At 37.2% G+C, this 21589-nt stretch overlaps 1 protein-coding gene across 1 annotated transcript in view; it reads right to left on the bottom strand.

Annotated features, from left to right (window-relative positions):
• Positions 1 to 21589, bottom strand: part of LOC102804196 (integrin alpha-8-like) — a 133863-nt gene that overhangs the window by 72317 nt on the left and 39957 nt on the right. The window contains exons 2-4 of the mRNA XM_085501767.1: positions 17116 to 17289; positions 10321 to 10451; positions 8957 to 9036 (exon numbers count right to left, since the gene is read on the bottom strand). Coding sequence (XP_085357893.1) covers positions 8957 to 9036; positions 10321 to 10451; positions 17116 to 17289 — 385 coding nt within the window. The remainder of the gene's footprint in view (positions 1 to 8956; positions 9037 to 10320; positions 10452 to 17115; positions 17290 to 21589) is intronic.

The following is a 21589-nucleotide window of genomic DNA, read 5'->3' on the forward strand; positions in this document are numbered from 1 at the left end:
TGCCATTATTGACTGTTATTGTCAAATTTCATAAAATTGTCAAAATGTATTTGTTTTCAAGTTGATCAACATCATATTCCACCTATGTGATTCAAAACTAAGAATGTCTTTATAAATAACAAAATAACCTTCAAATATTACAACATACCGTATTACATGTTATAAGATTTATATTTCATTCACCATTCATACACTCCCCTAGAAATAGTGTCCCCCTTCCTCCCAAACAAAAATTGGGGATTAATGATCTGCTATTCACTTAATGCTTCACAAATGTCCCAGATTTCAAATCTTTCCTCTGACATAAGTTACAATTTTAAAATTCAATCATACTTCCATAAATGCCACTTAGCTGCAATTTTCATCTTACATTAAAAAACTGGTGACCGAATGAATTCATCAAAATTATACCAGTTTTCCCACAAAATTTTCTAATTCCTCATTGTAAATTATACAACAAATAAAATTAGGTATAACTGTCATGTTCATATAATGTTATCAATGTATTTGCTCCATCAGAATGTTCAATCATTGCAACATAGACACCTACACCTACAAATCACTGATAAAAATATAAACTTGCAGTAGAGTTCTGTCTTACTGTTATAAAAATATCTACCAAATAATATAATAATATGAACATATGTATATCCTTTCTAAGAAGAATAACACATTATATACCTCAAAGTACAAGAACTTTTTATAATGCTCTCATATTGCTCTATTTGGATTATTGTAGTAGAGCATGGGGCATGATTAAGACATACAAACAAATGTGTTATGACTGACAATAAACACAATCCTCCCACTATAGAGCCATATGTGTTATGACTGACAATAAACACAATCCTCCCACTATAGAAATTGTTAGGTTGTTGAATATTACACTGCTCCTTGAAACTTTATAAGAATGTGTGTTCATTTTTACACCATAAAACACATTCTACCACATTATATGACTAAATGTTTAAATGTGAATCAGTGTCATAATCAATTAATGAAATCAATCAAATTGAAGGTACCTATGAAGTTAAATAATTTTAAAACCAATTTTGCAATAATTATGTATGTATGTACATTTATTTGTACTTTTATTAGTATTTGTAATTTTGAGAGCACCAGGGGAGATAAACAAATTTGGATCTATTAGCCTTCCTTCTGTAAATAAAGTCAAATACCCTTATTGCAGTATTTTATAATTTATATCACGTCGCTAACATGACCGTGACTGTTGGCCACTATGAATGGTCCTTGTAAATCAACTCATGCAAGACAACTAACTACATGGATCAATGAACATGATATGAATAATAAAAGCTGGGCCAAAATATTTTTGCTAGAGAAACCAAGGAAATTGAAAACTTCTTTAGTTGGTTGTTGGGTATACAATTAAATGTAAAAACTATTAGCAATAACAGATTTACAATGATTTGATAATATGAATGAAAAGGACATTGATATTATGAGCTTTAAATACAGTTAATACCCTTATCGTTATTCAAATTGTGTAAACAAAACTGACTCAAGGTTTTCTTACAATGGTCATGCACCTCAAGCCCGATTGACGATTTGAATTAATTATCTTATTAGAATGAAGCAGGTTTTCGCATAGTGCAAGTATTCAACATTCACTATTTAAATAATTACACTATTGGGAGCTTAGTTGTCAAGCACGATTACAGACTTTATTATGTATGACCCCTTTTGACTAAATCTAGGACACTTTTTGTACTATTATCCCAATTGGTATTCCTAGGGCATATTCTCCAGCCAAGCAGAATGTGAAGAAGCTGTGGTTTGTTTGTATGGTTCTGTAATTAAATGCATGTTTTAAAAGGAAAAGATCAAATTTCATTTCACTAATGCAATCACATGTCTAAAAGTAGTGGTAAACCAAATCACAATATCTAATGGTAAATCTTTGCTGTATATGTAGAGACAGTGATTAAAGCTAAAAAGTATATTTGGTCAGGCACAACTCCTTTTTTCTTTCCCTTGTGGGATCTGCAACTACATACAACTAAGTAGTATTAAAAAGTATTATCCCAATTGTAGAAGAGTCAGACAAAAAGAGAATTAAAAGGGTATGAACAAACTATGTTGAACAAACTGATGTACTGTATTGTCCCAAAATGGAGCTCTCCTGTAAATGCTCAACTGGCTTTTAGCAGAACTCTAAAAAATGGTCTCTATAAATTGTTTTATAAGTTTTATATATATTAATGCAGGATTATAACAATCATGTATACCATAAGTATATTTTGTCACAAATTCTTAATTTTATTTTAGATTTACATTTTAGCTGCAGCAAATGTTTGTGGTATGATAATAGACTATTTTCTTATATTCTCTTACCAATATGCATGAAATCAAACGTAAATACAGGACAAAGATAATAGCATTGTAGTGGTGTCAAAACATTGCAAGAGATTAGATAAATATGAAAGTTTTTTCAAGAATTTTCACATTTAAAATTGTGCTATACACATTTGATGGTAAGTAATTTTGATGAAGCAAGCGTATCTAAACGCCATGTTTCTTGCGAAAAGATTCGTATTTCAACGTTAAACTATTAAAGAAAGAAATCCAAGTGAAAAAAATCATTCAATTTTAGCAACACATATTTGGTAACTATCAAGAATACTGAAAATATCGGTAGTTTATTTACAGTAGGTACTGTTGAATGCACTTCTAACTCACATAAAAATTAGTCCAGACTCAAAGCAGAATATTTGTTAATGAAGGTATATGAAGGTATATTTAACCTATATGATTGTATAAAAATATAAAATAGCTATCGAGAGTACATTTACCGTAGCTTGTTACTGATTGTACTTTTTGGCTATATCTGTATTTCATTTTTGTCATGTGCTCTTGATTAATGTGTAAATCGAAAAACATCTTAAGAAAACATACAGGTTAAAGAGTGTTTGGTTAAATATCCCTGGTGCTAAGAGCACACTTTATATTATAATTTCTATTGTACTTTATTAACTAAATCATCCTTTTTGCTAAGTGTATATAGAAAGTTAAATAACAATGAAAATATGTTTATGACTGTCAGTGAAGAATGATGGCCGCTAACTGCGGAGGTCAATGACCTAATGTCATTGTTTCCTTTTGCTGAATAGATACTCATATTGAATTTCATACAGGGAAGTCTCCAGAGTATTGTAGAGTAGAAACTAACTCTTTAATTAATTCAAGGCTCAAATGTGAAAAAGTAGTAGAGGTGATTATTACATTATATTGTTATGAAAATTAACAGTGATGATAGGATATATACATGTACAGGTGTGTATCAAATCTATTTTCCTGTGGAGAACTTTGTTCAAAGATAATTACATCATTATTTGAATTGTTGAAATTTGTTACTAATACATGTATTATAGTTTCAACAAGTTAACAATTTAACTCTTCTAATTTTCAAGAAGATTTAAGATAAAATACAATACTTGAAATTCAATTTTACAGGTGGACTAATTAGTGGCAATAAAATCCAGTGAATATACTGTAGTACACTGTAGCCTCGCTATAACAAACTCTTTGGGGGACATACAATTAGTTTGTTATAGTGAAATGTTCATTATAAAGAAGTACATAATACATTGGGTTTGTTGTGAGCGGGAGACACGCTATGTGTTCATTATATCAGGAAGTTCATTATAACGGTGTTCATTATACTGAGGTTACAGTGTATATATTATTTTCACACTGGTTTACAAGAACATGAAAATCATAACTGTGAATATAATATATTTGTACATGTCATGTGAGATAGTGGTTTTCGAGGTATGTAATGGCAAACTTGAGCTTCAACCTGAGCTTGCTCAGAGTCAACCTGAGCTCCACCCTGAGCTTCAACTTGAGCTTCAACCTGAGCTTCAACTTGAGCTTCAACCTGAGCTTCAACCTGAGCTTCCTCAGAGTCAACCTGAGCTCCACCCAACTTGAGCTTGGGAAATTATTTAGTATACTGATTAGTTTTTCATGCAAATTTATCTTAATTTATCATTTGAATAAAATATCTTTTTTGTCCAATACGTTTAGGATAGTATATCTAGTTTGGGTGAAAATCTATACAAATTAATACTGCATATTAATTTGGTAGATTTAATTTGGTTTAAATCACATGTGGATATTGCACAATTCTAAAGAACTTTCGGAAAAACTCTGATCTAGATCTTTATCTGAAATAAAGTCTATTAAAACATTCAATTTTAGATATTGTTCATCAATCATTTTTTCATAAGAATGGTTCTAGGCGATATAAATATATTGTTCTAAACTACAATTCCACTTATTTCGTCAAGAATGAAACTAATGCCACCACTTTTTACAGTGAAGAAGACATTGTCCTCATGCTTGAATTTTTGATAGATAATATATTTGTTAAGTTTGGAGGAGTCAGGACATATATTTAACTGTGCTCCCTTACTGACCGACTTGGTTTTATTCTTGTATGAGACCGAGTTTCTTCAGAAACAAACAATTAAAAGAAGCTAAATCTTTTAATTTTACATTTAGATATATTGATGATGTCCTTTCCATCAACAATCCTAACTTTTGTGATTCGCTCCCATTGATATATCCCACAGAACTAGACATTAAAGAAACTACAGAATCAGCTTCCTCGGCCTTATACCCTGACATTTACCTCGAATTTGACAACAATGGTCATCTTTCTACCAGACTTTATGACAAAAGAGATGATTTGTAATATTGCTTTTTGACAGTGATTGTTTGGATTATAGTTGGGTATTGTTGCTTGGATTTACAGCAGAAACTCAAAACGAATTTGGCGCACCGACACTGTGCTCCAACTTGAGCATCTGAGATCGAATCAGCTCTGTTTAAGTCACCCGTTAAAGCAAGTGAAAGAAACGCACTCGCTAGCGAAAACACACATCTCTCTAAATATAGTTTAAACTTGTCATCGAAAACGATTGCACGGTTTGTAAAATGAAGTCTCCCATTGATGGTAGTTTTTTTTATTGAAATCAGCAAATATGGCAACAAAACTGAGCATTACGACCTGGGCGTAGAAGCCAAAACGGGAAATAATTTTACCCCAGTATTAATAGTGGAAGATCATTACAATAACCATAGAAAAACCCCTTACTACCTTCCATGAAAACCTGAGCGCTGCGCCACGCTGAGCTTTAACTTGAGCTTGGCATATTGTTTACAACGGAAGCTCAAACAAAGTTGGGGCGCCTACACAGAGCTCCAACCTGAGCGTCCAAGGTCACATCAGCTGTGTTGAAGTTAAATATTATGTTTCCAATTCTGTCATCGCCCAAGACTTTCTGATGGCACAATAAGAGCGAAATAATTTCTTTAAACATTATGTTGAAAATAAATCTCACCTTTCTGTCAAAATATTACTATGATACAGTATATTTGTAGTTTTGTTGTGCTTTAAGATTTTTTGTCTCTAATATATTTTATCTTTTGTCTATTCATGGAGCTTTTTTTAGCTCCATGGTCTTTTCGACCAGGGTTGTTTATGTTTGAACAATCTAAGGTAACAAATCACTAATAATCGACTTTATCTGTCATTTACTCATCGAATCTTAGGGTACCAGTATAACAAATTAAAGTGCAACAACACAGAATAATTAGCAGCTTGTGTCTATTCACAGTATTGAGCTCCATCCTATATAGAAAGGCTGTGGTATATAGAATGAATAAAACAAATAATAATAATAACTTTGTTGTTATCAAATCTCTGTTGAAATATAGATAAAATTACAATAAAGAAAAAAATCATAATAATAAAAAAGTAAAAACAGAAAATTCCGTTGAGACAAGCGTAAAATAAGTACACATCAAAAGTACACGTCAAATACAATACATTTATAAAGAACACATCAAAAGTCTGTTTTGGGGTGGAGAGGTGTTAGACCCAGCTTTGTTTATAATAATAATAATAACAATATCCATTAGACGCATAAAATCCTTAGGAAAGGATAAAAGGGTCTTACAGAAAGAAATTTAAAAACTATAATCTAAAAAGAAAAAGAAAAACCTATTCTAAAAATATAAAAAAAATCAAAAACATGTATGAATAAACAATAAAGACAATTTGCAACCAATGGTGAATACAGAATACAGAATGAACACAAAATGTAACCTAATACACTGATAGTTGTTGCTGCTTTGCTGGTGCTAGAGTATGGTGGGCTGTACATTTCATTACAAAATGCTACTCATCCTCAATTATATTTTGGCTGCACAAATCACATGTTCTTTTATCCAGTGGCACATTATTATGTCTGCCTTTCTCAATTTTAAGGTCATGGTTGCTTGTCCTGAATTTTGCAATTAACCTCCTAAGATTATGGTTCTGCATATTCATTAAGTAATTTTCAATTTTTAAATCTTGTTTAAAAAGTCTGTATGTTCTTAGTTTGTTTTAGCCAAGGTTTGTTTTCTATTATCATTATGCATGTGAAAAATCCAAATGATTTTTTTATGAATAAAGTCTAAATTTTTCTTATTTATCTTGAGTTTACAATGGTAACAACATCAAAATCTTGCATGAGGGTTTCTACACTTGTAAACCATTTACTTTTTACATTCTTATTTACTAAGTAGGCTTCTCTTAATAATATGTTATCAGAGTTTGTTACTCGGTTGAATATATATATACTTAAGTCGTTGTTTCTTGATAAAACAGTCAATTGGATACCTTCCTAGCTCACCATAAACAGCCATTTTTGGTGTGAGTTTGGAGTGACCAAGAATGAACCGACGAAATGAAAGATGGACATCCTTGGTTAGCTTGTAATCAAACCATAGTACATTCATGATCAAACAAACCAGGGCATAGTCAAGCCTGGTTTTTACTCATCAAACTTTGCAAAATTTTGTTTTTTAATTCGGGTTAGATAATCAAATTTACTCAAATCCCCCTTCAAATACCAATATATGTACATATATCCCTGTGCTTATAAGTATGCTAATTTTTGTTACGAGGGTTAAAATGGCTGGACAACAGGAAGTGCTCTACCTGCTGCCAAGCTTCAAATTATGATATCACATATTTAAACAATGTTTTTATCAATACTTTTAATTTGTTTCCAGTTGACGTTTTTGATGGGCAGAAAAAAAAACAACAAGCGGGCGACGGAACAATCTTTTCTGTTCTGCAGTTTTACTCAAGGAATTGTACCTAGTGTTTAATAATAATAATAATAATAATAACTTTATTGCATCCTTAGAAATACAATGTTTCTATCAGTTAATAGCAATAAAGATTAGTTGTGATAACTACTACTACAAAAAGAAAGTTAGTTGTTAAAAAAAAAGATAAAGCAAGTGTTACATATCAAATGGCATTTTTATTTCTTGATTGAAATGCATTATGAATATAGTTGCCAATCTTTTTTATTATTACATCATCTTTTGAAGTCATCAAGAAATTAAATTTCTGGAGATCATCCTGTATGATTTGTTGGCGTATAACTTTATATTGTGCACATTTCATAACAAAGTGCAGTTCATCTTCTATTTCATTCTGTGAACATTGTTTGCAAATTCTATTTTCAGTAGGTATTTTTGGTTGCATATGTCTCCCTTTTTCTATTGCTAAATTGTGATTACTAGTTCGAAATTTTGTCATTGAAATTCTTTGTTTCAAATTTAGCACATCTAAGTATTTTTCAAAATTATAAGAGTCTTTGAATTTTTCATAAGTTCTCAGCTTTGTTTTTTCAGTTATATTTTTTCTCCAGAAATTTATGTATTTTTGTTTGACAACTTTGCCAATTTGCTGTATATGTTTTGTTAACCAATCATTCTGTTGTTCTCGTGAAAAGTTCATGTTGTTCATCATTTTTTGTATTGAAGAGTACCATTGTAAATTGGATTTCTTTTGTTCAAGGTATGCTTGTTTTGTGATATTATTGTCTGGTAATGTGTATTGTTTATGTGTTAATGATGAAAGTGTTTTGTTCTGCCTATGTTACACCTCAGACTACTATAGAACAGACTAGCAACACCTATTGTATGTGTGAATTGGGGGGCATGTAAGAGAGGAGGTGTGAGCCATGGCTAATCTTGCTGGTAGTTAATTGACACGTCTTTACCCGAAGATCGCATGTTTTCGTAATGTCATTCTAGTGCATCGCACATATTTTCAGATCTAACTGAAATTCGAATCTGAGTTTTGAAATGAACAAATCTGAGAGAGGTCTACCCAAGGTACATATACAATGTACACCAAGTATCAAAGCATTGTAAAACATTGACACGGACGACGACAGACAATTACTCATATGATAAGCTCCGCTCGACAAAGTGGACAGCGGAGCTAATAAAACTGAAGATGAATTACATAATAAAACTGAAAATAAATTACATTTCTTCATGGATTGTCATCTCTACAACAATTACTTTCAGGTACTTTTGTTTACTATTACTTTTATCTTATTATTAACCAACTCAACTTCCATTTATTACTTTATTGTTGTAGACTGATAGAAAAATAATATTAAATAAACATTATTATTATTTAAATAATTAGTCAATTTTTCCTTTTCAGAATAAAATAAAACTGTAACTGCAGAAATAAAGATTAGAATAAAAAAAGGAAAATTGTTTCATGTGTGTGAAACAACTGCTTTAATGTGTGACTCCAACACAACTGATTTGAATTTAGAGCTTCTGTTGTAAACAATTTCCAGGGTTCAAGTTGGGTGGAGCTCAGGTTGACTCTGAGGAAGCTCAGGTTGAAGCTCAAGTTGAAGCTCAGGTTGAAGCTCAGGGTGGAGCTCAGATTGACTCTGAGCAAGCTCAGGTTGAAGCTCAAGATTGCCATTACATACCTGGGTTTTCATCATAAAATTAAAATCCGGTGAAAATAAATTAACCTACCGTATAACATTTTGATACTGCTAAAAATTATGAAGAAATGAAAATGACTTTCAGCGCCAACTAAGAGTGGACTTACCGCAATGATTCCATTCCTTCCAGTACTTTTTAGAGAAGCTCCTAACCACTGGTGTGACTTTCCCACTTTTTGATCGTGTTCTGTGTTTTGAGTAAAAAAAAATAAATAAATAAAATAAAACCGACCACGGACTGACGTCACACTTTTCAACATCGTCACGAAAGTCTATGAGGAGTTCAACACATCGTCTGCTGACGCTGTTTTTTTACGCAATTCCAGGTATTAATAGAGGCTTTCAGCAGATTTCAGGTAGGCATGAGGCTAGGTAATGAGGTCGGTAATTTTGGCACTTAGATTGAAATTGTTGTAAATGTGTTGTAATGATGAGAAGCAGAACACAACTTTACATAAAGTTTCCGAAGATAAACTTTTATACGAAATCGTAGACTCGGACTACGAAATAGACTTTCATATGTGATGTGCTAGACTGGCACAGTCGGGGTGATTAATTTGTTTTTGTAGTTTAAATAAAATCAAAAAAAAATCGAGAAATGGAGGTGTTAGCGCTAACACCTCTATTTCGTATTTTTTTGTATTTTATTTGAACTACAAATACAAATCAATCACCCCGACTGCGCCAGTCTCGTGATGTGCGTACAGTTATCCCTACTACGAGTTTTACCGAGTAGTTCAGTACTCGTTGATTTTGATGGAGAAATGATGAAATCTTGTGTGAAATTTAGAAACTCGTGAAAACGAGCTGGAAATCTCCCCCTTCCACAATGAGTGAACAATGGGTTGTTCAGAGAAACACCATACGACACTAGTCGGGTCGGGCCTCGAACTATGACAGTTATTTCCAGTTCAAATTCAGTGAACATATTGGCTAAAATATCCGTCTAAAGTTTGAAACGAAAGAATACTAGTAATAATCGCGTCCTCACCTCCATTTTTAAAATGGCCGCCTTGGACTATGACGTCATACCGGCATTCTTATGCAAACCAGTCACGGACCCCCAAAAGGGCATCCCCGACTGAGTCATCAAATAAAAAGGAATTTAAATTCAGGTGGGATCTCCGCAATTTGTTTTTAATTTATTGTAGCGTTTATTTTGTTTAAGTCCCAAAATCAATAATATTCATAACATATTTAGGTTATTTTCAAACTAGTTGGCGCGGTCATAATAAAGACACACGCCAAGATACACCGTGGGTCAACTGACGGCTACGCAAATTTTAAAATAGGCAAACACGACTCAGTTGTCCACGCCACATAAATATATTAATAGGTACACCGTTAATGATTAGTTTTCTCAATTTCTGCCACCTGAGTCACGCGTGTGACGATAGCAAAAACACGCATGGTTAATTAGTATGTCGCCGCAAATTTACGATGACGTAACAAAACCAAATGATGTCATTACCTTCATTAGCACCAAATGGTATCTGCTCGCACTGTACGCTGGAATCAGGCGACGCGGGACATTTATACACAGCCCCTCCTTGCACCACATCACGTTGATCAGTTTGTGCTTGCGGGGCTCCAACTAGCAGCCTATATTAAGATAATAATAATATACATGTTATGTTGGTATTACAGTGTAAAATTATTTCCAACTGTGACGTCACACTATATTTAGGGGATGCTGAGACATGTGTTATTTGTTGTACACTGACATGGATGGGTAATAATAATCATCATACTATAAATAAAAACAAAAACAAAACCGCTGCCATGACAGCGACAGATTTTTGTCTGTGCGTTTCAATATTGAATCTGCGCTGAGAAATTTGCAGAATGGTGATCGGAATCACGGTTATGAGTAACCGTGTCGGAATGTAAGGTGACTCTGCAAACCCATTCACATCATCTTGAACATGCCACTGGCACTCCAAAGAGCCATTGCTACAGACCATTACATCGCGTAAGAATATGGTACCTGAACGTGTTTTTACAAGTATACATTTCTAAGGTGTATTAAAGTTACCAAAACTCGGCGCAAACCAAAGTTGGCAAACCTTCGTAACGTTTTGCCTTGAGGATGGTCGTAAATTTGACCAAATCCGTAAAATCTTTATTTTTCTGGAAAAGTGATTGTGGAATGTTTGACTTACAACTAGCCATGCCGATGGAGGTGGCTCGGCGTAATGCCAGTATTGTACGTAACTCATTAGTACAACTGGTTGCGCCGATGGAAGTGGTTCAGCGCAGTGCCAGTATTGTACGTAATTCATTACAACTGGTTGCGCCGATGGAGGTGGTTCATCGCAGTGCCAGTATTGTACGTAATTCATTACAAATGATGACGCCGATGGAGGTGGTTCAGCGCAATGCCAGTATTGTACGTAACTCATTACAACTGGTGGCACCGATGGAGGTGGTTCAGCGCAATACCAGTAATGTACGTAACTCATTACACTGGTGACGCCGATGGAGGTGGTTCAGCGCAATGCCAGTATTTTACGTAACTCATTACACTGGTGACGCGATGGAAGTGGTTCAGCGCGATGCCAGTATTGTACGTAACTCATTACAACTGGTGACGTCGCTGTAGGTGGTTCAGCGTAATGCCAGTATTGTACGTAGTTCATTACAACTGGTGACGCCGATGGAGGTGGTTCAGCGTAATGCCAGTATTGTACGTAATTCATTACAAATGATGACGCCGATGAAGGTGGTTCAGCGCAATGCCAGTATTGTAAGTAATTCATTACAACTGGTGACGCCGATGGAGGTGGTTCAGCGTAATGCCAGTATTGTACGTAACTCATTACAACTGTTGGCACCGACGACAGTGGTTCAGCGCAATGCCAGTATTGAACGTAACTCATTACAACTGGTGGCACCGATGGAGGTGGTTCAGCGCAATGCCAGTATTGAACATAACTCATTACAACTGGTGGCACCGATGGAGGTGGCTCAGCGCAATGCCAGTAATGTACGTAACTCACTACAACTGGTGGCACCGATGACGGTGGTTCAGCGCAATGCCAGTATTGAACGTAACTCATTACAACTGGTGGCACCGATGGAGGTGGTTCAGCGCAATGCCAGTATTGAACATAACTCATTACAACTGGTGGCACCGATGGAGGTGGTTCAGCGCAAGGCCAGTAATGTACGTAATTCATTACAACTGATGACGTCGATGGAGGTGGTTCAGCGCAATGTCAGTATTGTACGTAACTCATTACACTGGTGGCACCGATGACGGTGGTTCAGCGCAATGCCAGTATTGTAAGTAATTCATTACAACTGGTGGCACCGATGGAGGTGGTTCAGCGCAATGCCAGTATTGAACATAACTCATTACAACTGGTGGCACCGATGGAGGTGGTTCAGCGCAATGCCAGTAATGTACGTAACTCATTACCGGTACAACTGGTGGCACCGATGGAGGTGGTTCAGCGCAATGCCAGTATTGAACATAACTCATTACAACTGGTGGCACCGATGGAGGTGGTTCAGCGCAATGCCAGTATTGAACATAACTCATTACAACTGGTGGCACCGATGGAGGTGGTTCAGCGCAATGCCAGTAATGTACGTAACTCATTACAACTGGTGGCACCGATGGAGGTGGTTCAGCGCAATGCCAGTATTGAACATAACTCATTACAACTGGTGGCACCGATGGAGGTGGTTCAGCGCAATGCCAGTATTGAACATAACTCATTACAACTGGTGGCACCGATGGAGGTGGCTCAGCGCAATGCCAGTAATGTACGTAACTCATTACAACTGGTGGTACCGATGACGGTGGTTCAGCGCAATGCCAGTATTGTACGTAACTGATTACACTGGTTACGCAATGGAAGTGGTTCAGCGCAATGCCAGTATTGTACGTAACTGATTACACTGGTGACGCGATGGAAGTGGTTCAGCACAATGCCAGTATTGTACGTAACTGATTACACTGGTGACGCGATGGAAGTGGTTCAGCGCAATGCCAGTATTGAACGTAACTCATTACAACTGGTGACGTCGCTGTAGGTGGTTCAGCGTAATGCCAGTATTGTACGTAATTCATTACAACTGGTGACGCCGATGGAGGTGGTTCAGCATAATGCCAGTATTGTACGTAATTCATTACAACTGGTGGCACCGATGACGGTGGTTCAGCGCAATGCCAGTATTGTACGTAACTGATTACACTGGTGACGCGATGGAAGTGGTTCAGCGCAATGCCAGTATTGTACGTAACTGATTACACTGGTGACGCGATGGAAGTGGTTCAGCGCAATGCCAGTATTGTACGTAACTGATTACACTGGTGACGCGATGGAAGTGGTTCAGCGCAATGCCAGTATTGAACGTAACTCATTACAACTGGTGACGTCGCTGTAGGTGGTTCAGCATAATGCCAGTATTGTACGTAATTCATTACAACTGGTGACGCCGATGGAAGTGGTTCAGCGCAATGCCAGTATTGAACGTAACTCATTACAACTGGTGACGTTGCTGTAGGTGGTTCAGCGTAATGCCAGTATTGAACGTAATTCATTACAACTGGTGACGCCGATGGAGGTGGTTCAGCGCAATGTCAGCATTGTACGTAACTCATTACACTGGTGGCACTGATGACGGTGGTTCAGCGCAATGCCAGTATTGTAAGTAATTCATTACAACTGGTGGCACCGATGGAGGTGGTTCAGCGCAATGCCAGTATTGAACATAACTCATTACAACTGGTGGCACCAATGGAGGTGGCTCAGCGCAATGCCAGTAATGTACGTAACTCATTACAACTGGTGGCACCGATGACGGTGGTTCAGCGCAATGTCAGTATTGTACGTAACTCATTACAACTGGTGGTACCGATGACGGTGGTTCAGCGCAATGCCAGTATTGTACGTAACTGATTACACTGGTTACGCAATGGAAGTGGTTCAGCGCAATGCCAGTATTGTACGTAACTGATTACACTGGTGACGCGATGGAAGTGGTTCAGCACAATGCCAGTATTGTACGTAACTGATTACACTGGTGACGCGATGGAAGTGGTTCAGCGCAATGCCAGTATTGAACGTAACTCATTACAACTGGTGACGTCGCTGTAGGTGGTTCAGCGTAATGCCAGTATTGTACGTAATTCATTACAACTGGTGACGCCGATGGAGGTGGTTCAGCATAATGCCAGTATTGTACGTAATTCATTACAACTGGTGGCACCGATGACGGTGGTTCAGCGCAATGCCAGTATTGTACGTAACTGATTACACTGGTGACGCGATGGAAGTGGTTCAGCGCAATGCCAGTATTGTACGTAACTGATTACACTGGTGACGCGATGGAAGTGGTTCAGCGCAATGCCAGTATTGTACGTAACTGATTACACTGGTGACGCGATGGAAGTGGTTCAGCGCAATGCCAGTATTGAACGTAACTCATTACAACTGGTGACGTCGCTGTAGGTGGTTCAGCATAATGCCAGTATTGTACGTAATTCATTACAACTGGTGACGCCGATGGAAGTGGTTCAGCGCAATGCCAGTATTGAACGTAACTCATTACAACTGGTGACGTTGCTGTAGGTGGTTCAGCGTAATGCCAGTATTGAACGTAATTCATTACAACTGGTGACGCCGATGGAGGTGGTTCAGCGCAATGTCAGCATTGTACGTAACTCATTACACTGGTGGCACTGATGACGGTGGTTCAGCGCAATGCCAGTATTGTAAGTAATTCATTACAACTGGTGGCACCGATGGAGGTGGTTCAGCGCAATGCCAGTATTGAACATAACTCATTACAACTGGTGGCACCAATGGAGGTGGCTCAGCGCAATGCCAGTAATGTACGTAACTCATTACAACTGGTGGCACCGATGACGGTGGTTCAGCGCAATGTCAGTATTGTACGTAACTCATTACAACTGGTGGCACCGATGGAGGTGGCTCAGCGCAATGTTATGTTTTCAAGGCTTTCTGGAGATGTTCCAAATACGTCAAATCAAGTCGACGTATTCGATTAATCAATGCCAACATTTCTCACAAATAATTTAGGTCCTTTAAAACCATAATACACTAATTCCCTACGATAGCTAGCACCGAGAAACGCACTGTGACACAGTCATCTTTACACGATGATAGTACGAGTATTCTGTCCAGTGCTTACGCATACGGTACAGCTAAACGAAACCGGTAGGTCGAACAGTGCAGTTGTACTTCAATGTCACAAATTATTGGCAAATGTCATGTAGCTTCCTTTAATGGGCAGAGTATAATAGCACACGGATTGAACGTAATTAATGCAAAGTTAGTGTGATAATTAAACTGTCATAACCTACAATAAAAAACATTCATAGAAGGTGTATGAGTAATGTCGCCGTACCATATTAAGCTTTCATTGATAAACACGTACAGAAAGGACACAGTGAAGGCCATGTGTAGACACGACAGCTTGCATTGATATGGCCAATTAAGGTCGTTCCGCGTGGCGGTTAGGTATATCTAATAGAGGATTTGTACATGGGAGTAGCCGAGAATGTCAACCTCTCCTGAATCCAAATAAACATACGATTAAACGTAACTACATAAAACAAATACAAGGTGGAAGAAAACATGAGTATTGATTTTGCACCCGTGTGAGTTTATAGTATCATAATTGTTTCTGTGTTCATAAAGAATATAATTTTTGACTATGAGTGCTGTCGTGCTATGTTGTCAGTATTGTCGTTCACCATAGAAATACAGCAGTCATTCGTTTCCAGTTGTCCTTCTATATACTACAGGGTGATTTGCGGAAATATATAAATCAAGGGTTTCCATGAAAACGCATACCCCCATTTATCTTACAAATTTACGATCCATTTGAAACCATTAGCATGTGTTGACGTGAGAAGGGAAAATAAAAGAAAGTAACCGAAATACATCCTTTTAATGTTCGAGACGTGAGAACTTTAAATTGCAAGAAATTGTCTTTTCGTGTGTGCTTGTAGAGAGATACTACTTCCCATCATTAAACGGAGAAATCCTCCGCCAGTGTAGTTTTAAAGTCTGTGTGTGTGTGTGTGTGTGTGTGTGTGTGTGTGTGTGTGTGTGTGTGTGTGTGTGTGTGTGTGTGTGTGTGTGTGTGTGTGTGTGTGTGTGTGTGTGTGTTTGTGACGCTAAATGTGTGCAGTAGTTATCGACGAAAAGAAACAAAACGTCCCCGTAAATCACGTTTCCATAGATACAGCAACCATGAGATATAGTCATCCCCTTTGGGCTATGGAGGATGAGCGTTGGGAGTAGACATCAGTCAACCTCGGCTCTCGGCACGCCTACTCTCATAGTGGTACATGTGGAATTATAAATAACGCCATTCAGTGTGAAAAGTCAAGGTAATCTAAGCAACCAGCGAATATTAATAACAATTACCGAATTATGCATCATGGGGCGTACCCAGGCACGAACCGCGCTGGGCTGGGCTGGGCTGGTGGAAGCCGGTGTTTGCCCCGAGCCCTGAAGGGGGCGCACAGAGTACACACTCACGAACGGGCGCTAACGGTATTAAATACCAATTCAAAAAAACATTGTGAGATTTTACGAATTTTTGTTAAAATACAAAATGAAAGTAAAATTATGTACAGCAAGAATTTTCCGTTAGGATAATACCAGATTAGCTTCTGTGTATTAATATTCGGATTTGAAATACAGGTAAATTCAATTGAAATGCACACACTTCTGTAATTACGATCGGCAGTGAACTTTTAATGGTATTTGAGATTTCATTGAAATAAACGTGTATACAAACTTGCACGTGATCTTCCGTCGTGTATAAGCTAAAACTACTACGCCCAATAAAACAATAGTAAACGTGTCCGTAAAATGTGCCACGCGCGACACCATAATATTCATCTTGCACGCTCCCAGTGAGCCGCAATATTAACTTTAAAAAATGAAGAATCTAGTAATGAATAATCGTGACTGCATAATGAATGATGCATAAGAACGTTTAGTTGGATACACACAACGATGCATTTTCTCGGATCACAATTAAGTTTGGTATAATTGCTCATGTCAACTATTTTTTCAGGCCGCATTCACCACTTTTACTCTCGCCTTCTCTCCCCCGGCATCAGCCCCCTAAACGGTTGTCAGTGCGGGGCAGCAGACACTGTACACATTCTCCCGGGCATACTAGTATTAGTTTTGCACATACACTATAATTCATCAGCGTAAACACGGGGAATAGACCGGTGCACGCACTGAAGTTCTATTACTGCTCCACTTACCAGCTCGTTCCCTGTGTCTGATGTACGGAGACGGAGAATCCGAACAAGCTGTCAGTTGGACCCGAGTGTATCACCGGCGATGTGGTATCCACATTAAATCCCCGTATAACGAGAGGCGACAACGCGAATATCCAGAAATAAACGTGAACCAAGGCTGTCATCGCATCAAAAATACTCCAAACAACATGTGAGAGTTACTGCGATAAAAATATTCCAGGGTATATTCCAATACAACGAAGAGTTCACATAGAGAGCGGTATACAATCCACGGGGATGCCAAGTACTGTCTGACTACATAGACTCGTGTACGCTGTTACTAGTATGAATGGATTTCATGTTAATAAGTAGGCGTGGTTTTTTTCCCATTCTGTGATGCGATATTAATGACTAAACATCAGTGACTTTGGGCATACGCAACTCTCCAGTTGTACAATATACAGCATATTTGTTATTTGGGGCAATTTGAAGACGCTCCGAGATAGAAAATTAAAAAAACAGTCCGAACTAACAAGGCTTTTAATTTATTTTAAAATGTCATCATAAATTTTGCCAAGGTAATATTGTATTTCACGAACGACATTTTGTTAATTAAAATAACGGTTTTACTCGCTATGTGTTGTCTATTTAGCTAATTAAATTGCTCAAAATATGGCTCACACCCCGTAAATCATCAACGTACGTGAATTAATTGCAGGGCGATGAACCCCGACGAAGGCGTGACGGCGTTGCTATTAGCAACATCGGTTGCAGTTAGACGCCCGCACCATTCATTCTCTGAGCGCCCTCACACGACGATGGTTTTAAATGCAAAACAAACGAAGGAAAGGTCAGGTTAGGACAAGTCGTGAATTAAATGGGTTCCCGCTGGTGTTCAATCAGTACTTGACGCGGTATCATACGGACGTATTGTTAGATTTCATATCGCGTAACTTCATGGTTAACAAATCACATTAATAATTCTCAAATATTATGTGGCATTTTAAACATTCTCAGACAGGAAATCAAATAATAATCTACTGCCACAACGAAGTAGATACATTTTGAATGTTTTTTTTTCTTCAAAATTCAAAATAATTTTGTTTCTTCTCATTCCATTTCAACATGACATATATTACATGTACGCATATGTCACTACAGTGCATCTACACTTTGGAATGCAGTCCAATTTAAAACATTATGTAACAGGTCATTTGATGTCTATTACGTCCTAGTATTAAATTCTGTGTTCATGAATGAATCCTATATTCCCTTTTCTTGTATTACTAGATTGGAAAATTAACTAAAATAAAATATTTCAGTAAGATAAGAAAAATGAACAAAACACACTCACTATTGTAAAGAAAATGTCGGAAACAATAACCAATACTACGTCACTAAACGATGTATTGTACATTGTTACCATGACATCTATAGTGTGTTTAACAGTACGTGCACAGGAGAACGGCGTATTTATCGTCGTGTTACCTAGTGCATTTTGAGTCATAGTATACGAACGACACAACAATTTAATCACATGGGCTCGCGGCGACGTACTGCAGTGATAGAGTCGTGCATTCGTCGCGGTTAGTAAAAGGAGAACGCACTGGCATCATGCAAGTACCATACGTGTTTTGCTCAAATCATGGATGGAATCGCCAGTGTTCTTTATAATTCAACCCCCAGGCTGGCGCGAATGTGCTTTTCATAGAAGAGAAAACACGCTTTGGCTCTTTCTTCGGATCACGTGGTTTGAAAAGTTACAGAACACCTGGGACACCCGGATACAGGCATAACGTAGAATTATTTGCAGAATGAGATTGCTACCATGGTAACTGTAACTGGAGAAAGTGGATAGGACTCCGCAAATGAGACAGAGAATTTATCTCGGAAAGTATACTGCCTTGATAATTGTGTATTGTCATGGCAACTAAACCAAATCGGAGAATTGGATATTAAAGTGGTATATCGAATTTTACTCAACAAAAATTACGTGGATCACGTGTCTTAATATGACATACTATAATGTAATGTTTAAATAAGACGTGACTGATATTACCCTTTAAGTTTACCATAGGCGCTTATTAACCTTATTTCAATGCTCGTGTAATTGTAAAAACACCGGTGAAATTAAACAGTGTGCCCTTGGAAATGTACATAGCACTTTGAACTATATTACAGAATTTGCTGTGTAGGCTGTCCATCAATTAATTGGAAACATCTGATGCTCATATGGGTCAATATCTGAACGAATCGATATGTAAAACTCTTAGTAGTATGGGAAGTAAAGCACATAAGACTGAATACACGACAGGGTAATGGTATGTAAGTGTATGTGCTTATATATCAACTTGTGAATGTAGGTATGCTACGACAAGGTTGACTTTGTGTGAAGTTAAACGTCTTTTGGTTTCACCTCGAGTTCATTCTCTAATCAGTTCTCCTGAGTCGTGGTGAAATATATTTCTGAATGCACACTGAATACACCGATGTTTGGACTATCTCTAAAATGAGCTTCGATGAAACGACGAAACCGGTGATAATCGTGTTTCGTTAATATTCGTGGATATGCGTGCTTCAATAGCTATATACATATCCACGACGTCTTTGTTAGATTACATGGTCTAGTATTCTCGCTACTTCATTTGATCGACAAAATTGTCATGTGGCCACGTGACCAAATATTTTATTGACAACATTTATCTGGATTTGTTGAAAATCATCGTTGTTTACTTATCAGATTTATGTCACCCTAAAGTCATCCTTCAGAAGACGAAGATACATTCTTAACTTTAAATTGACATTTTCGGAATCATTTGAAAACTGGATGCGCTAAGATGCATACAAGCATTGGCGGATTTGGATGGGGGTCGAGGGGGCCGCGCCCCCCTATTTTTAACAATCAACAGGGCTTCGCGCCATCGGCGCTCGCGAACTTGGCCTGAGGCCAACTTATCGCCCTCCTATTCCAGAATCCTAGATCCGCCCCTGACAGGTGTTCATGAACGCCCCCCCCGAGTAGCGAACGTAAATTACAATACACTTTATTGCAGGTAATATAATGGCTTTTGTCGCTATGAATATGCATCACATACTTACCTGTGAATACCATGCAACTCTTAGAAACCCTCCACGAAAGCTGCTTACCAATAAAAACAATTAATTCTTAAGCACGTACTATTGTCTATTTTAGTTCAAAAGTCGGGCCGACATTAATTATTTAAATACAATTATTATTTAAGGGAATAAGGGAAGTTGGAATAAAATATTAAGGTCGGATTGGACGACGATTCTGTTTACTTCATTGGGCTATCAAGTAAATACAAGTTAACAGAATATCATCTCCAGAACGATGTCTCACTAAATACGAACACAGCATAAATTGAACACTCTTTTCACTATATTTTTTACAACTATATTCATTTCTTGTTGTATGGTGGTTGTGCACTTTAAATTAAAACCTTTGTGCACTTTAAATTAAAACCTATCTCAGATGCCATGGGCAAATAACAACAAGTGACTACCCTTTGTGTAGAGCAAAATGCTTGGCAGAATGGAAAACTTATATCACTAGTATCTCAATGATGTAAAAAAATGGTAAAGTTTTGAATCTATGACGATTTACAAAACACTAGACATATTTAGTAATTATTTGAAAAAAAAATCACCCACAAACTACATGCGTCAAACATAGAGCACATGGAACCATTGGCCATCATAGTAAACAAACAAATTGTTTATGGTGCATTGGTTTAATGCTTATGTGCTGATGGAATGGGGACACACTAAGAGGTGGAGTGGATTTGTAAATAATCTATTTATACTAAATCAATTAATTGTGTGCAATCGTGGGGGAATTAATTCCCATCCAGCTTACCCCAATGTAAAACGGTTTTCCGTATCACTGAGTACGACCTGATTATACTACGCGAAAACGCTCCTGTTGTGAAAACCAAGCGAACTAAATTAACTGAGACCGGTAATTGGAAATATCTATCAAGCAGAATTGCGGCATACTTTGGTACAAGTGTCGGCATTTCTCTGAGACTATGGTTCCCACGTAGGTGTAAACACGTAGTCTGAATATCTACAGGTTGTACTCATTAAAAATAAAAGTCAGTGAACTACAGAGACTGACGTGCATATGGATGTGAATGAATGGTTGTGTGGCTGTATGACTTGAATTTGTTATCTCCTCTTACTGAATTAACCATGCCTATTGGCCGCTGTTTTGTGCCGATAATATAATCTATATACAGCCTATGATGACACAACATACACTAGTATAATCTATATACAGCCTATGGTGAGACAACATATAATAGTATAATCTATATACAGCCTATGTGACACAACATATAATAATATAATCTATATACAGCCTATGGTGAGACAACATATAATAGTATAATCTATATACAGCCTATGTGACACAACATATAATAATATAATCTATATACAGCCTATGGTGAGACAACATATAATAGTATAATCTATA

The sequence above is a fragment of the Saccoglossus kowalevskii genome, chromosome 7 (assembly GCF_978046115.1).
Source record: "Saccoglossus kowalevskii chromosome 7, keSacKowa6.1, whole genome shotgun sequence".
In the NCBI taxonomy this organism is placed as follows: domain Eukaryota; kingdom Metazoa; phylum Hemichordata; class Enteropneusta; family Harrimaniidae; genus Saccoglossus; species Saccoglossus kowalevskii.